The sequence below is a fragment of the Piliocolobus tephrosceles genome, unplaced genomic scaffold, assembly GCF_002776525.5.
Source record: "Piliocolobus tephrosceles isolate RC106 unplaced genomic scaffold, ASM277652v3 unscaffolded_788, whole genome shotgun sequence".
Taxonomy (NCBI): domain Eukaryota; kingdom Metazoa; phylum Chordata; class Mammalia; order Primates; family Cercopithecidae; genus Piliocolobus; species Piliocolobus tephrosceles.
Genome location: NW_022335251.1, coordinates 1 through 1,333, shown reverse-complemented (window position 1 = coordinate 1,333; position 1,333 = coordinate 1). Strand labels below are relative to the sequence as shown.

At 23.8% G+C, this 1,333-nt stretch overlaps 1 protein-coding gene across 1 annotated transcript in view; it reads left to right on the top strand.

Moving 5' to 3' along the window:
- The window catches only part of LOC113220286, a 1,828-nt gene extending 1,342 nt beyond the window's left edge, over positions 1 to 486 (top strand). The window contains exon 2 of the mRNA XM_026449221.1: positions 8 to 486. Within this exon, the coding sequence (XP_026305006.1) occupies positions 8 to 486 (479 nt within the window). The remainder of the gene's footprint in view (positions 1 to 7) is intronic.
- Positions 487 to 1,333: the final 847 nt, after the last annotated feature.

The following is a 1,333-nucleotide window of genomic DNA, read 5'->3' as shown; positions in this document are numbered from 1 at the left end:
GATAGTGGTACAGATAGTGGTACAGATAGTGGTACAGATAGTGGTACTGGTAATGGTACACGTGGGGCCTACTGCTTATATGGAAGCGATCACAGAAAAATAAATAGAATAATATTAAAACCGTATAGTATTTATACCGTGTTCGATATAATTAATATATTATGTTTTTATAAAAAAATAAGTTATAAATTAAGTGTAACAGATTATATACATACAATGGTTGAAAAAAAAAGACAAAAAAAAAATAATAATGGTGATGGTATTAACAATGGTGGCAATTACACTACAAATAGTTTCAGTAGTAACAAATATAACAAAAAGGTAGAACAATATGACGAGGTAGCACTTAGTAGTGGCAGTAGTAGTGGTAGTGGTAGTAGTAGTGGTAGTAGTAGTAGTGGTAGTAGAAACGATGAAAAGAACAACAAACAACTATTTTTAAATAAAAAAAAAAAAAAAATTATAATTTTAATGATAATAATATAAATAACGTATTAATAACAGAAAACAATATTCATTTAAATATTAGTAACTTCAATATGTACATAAATAATAACGATTTATTACTTCTGAATTTTTTAATAAATGATTTTTTTTTTATTATGGAAAATTTAAAAGTTAACAAAGTATATAATTGCAAGTATAAGTATAACGACGTTTTAATTGTTTCGAAATTTAGGAAAGTAGTGATAAGTAATAGTGGTGGTGGTGGTGGCGATAGTGGCGAATCTGATATAAACAACTCAAACGAATACAAATCCAACAACACCAATTCTATCAATAAAAAACAACTATTATGTGTAAAAAATAAAATTAAAATTTCAATCGATATATTTAAATTATGTTTTTTATCTAAATATTATTTACACGAAATATGTACATTTAACAGTTATAATAGTAACGTTAATATAGTTTATTCATTGGATAATATAAAGAAGAAAAGTGTTATAAAACAAAATGGTAGAATTCTGAACGATATACATACATTAATCCAAAATAAGCAACCTAAGTTGTTACTTCAATTTAATATGAAACAAATAAATTTATCACCAGTTAATATAAAAAATTTAACGAATTTTGTTTATGACAATTCAGATAAAATATCTTTTATCGATTCTTTTGATATACTTTGTACATTTTTATTAAATAAAAAGAAAAGAAATTTAGTAATTTATGTTAAAGACGATATAAACATTCACTTGGATAAAAAAATAATGAACTTTTTTTTTTTTATTTAAATATAATTTTTTTCACAATTATTTTATTTATAACGAGTATAATATTTGTAAGCAGGTGGTTTCTAAGCAGGTGGTTTCTAAGCAGGTGGTTTCTA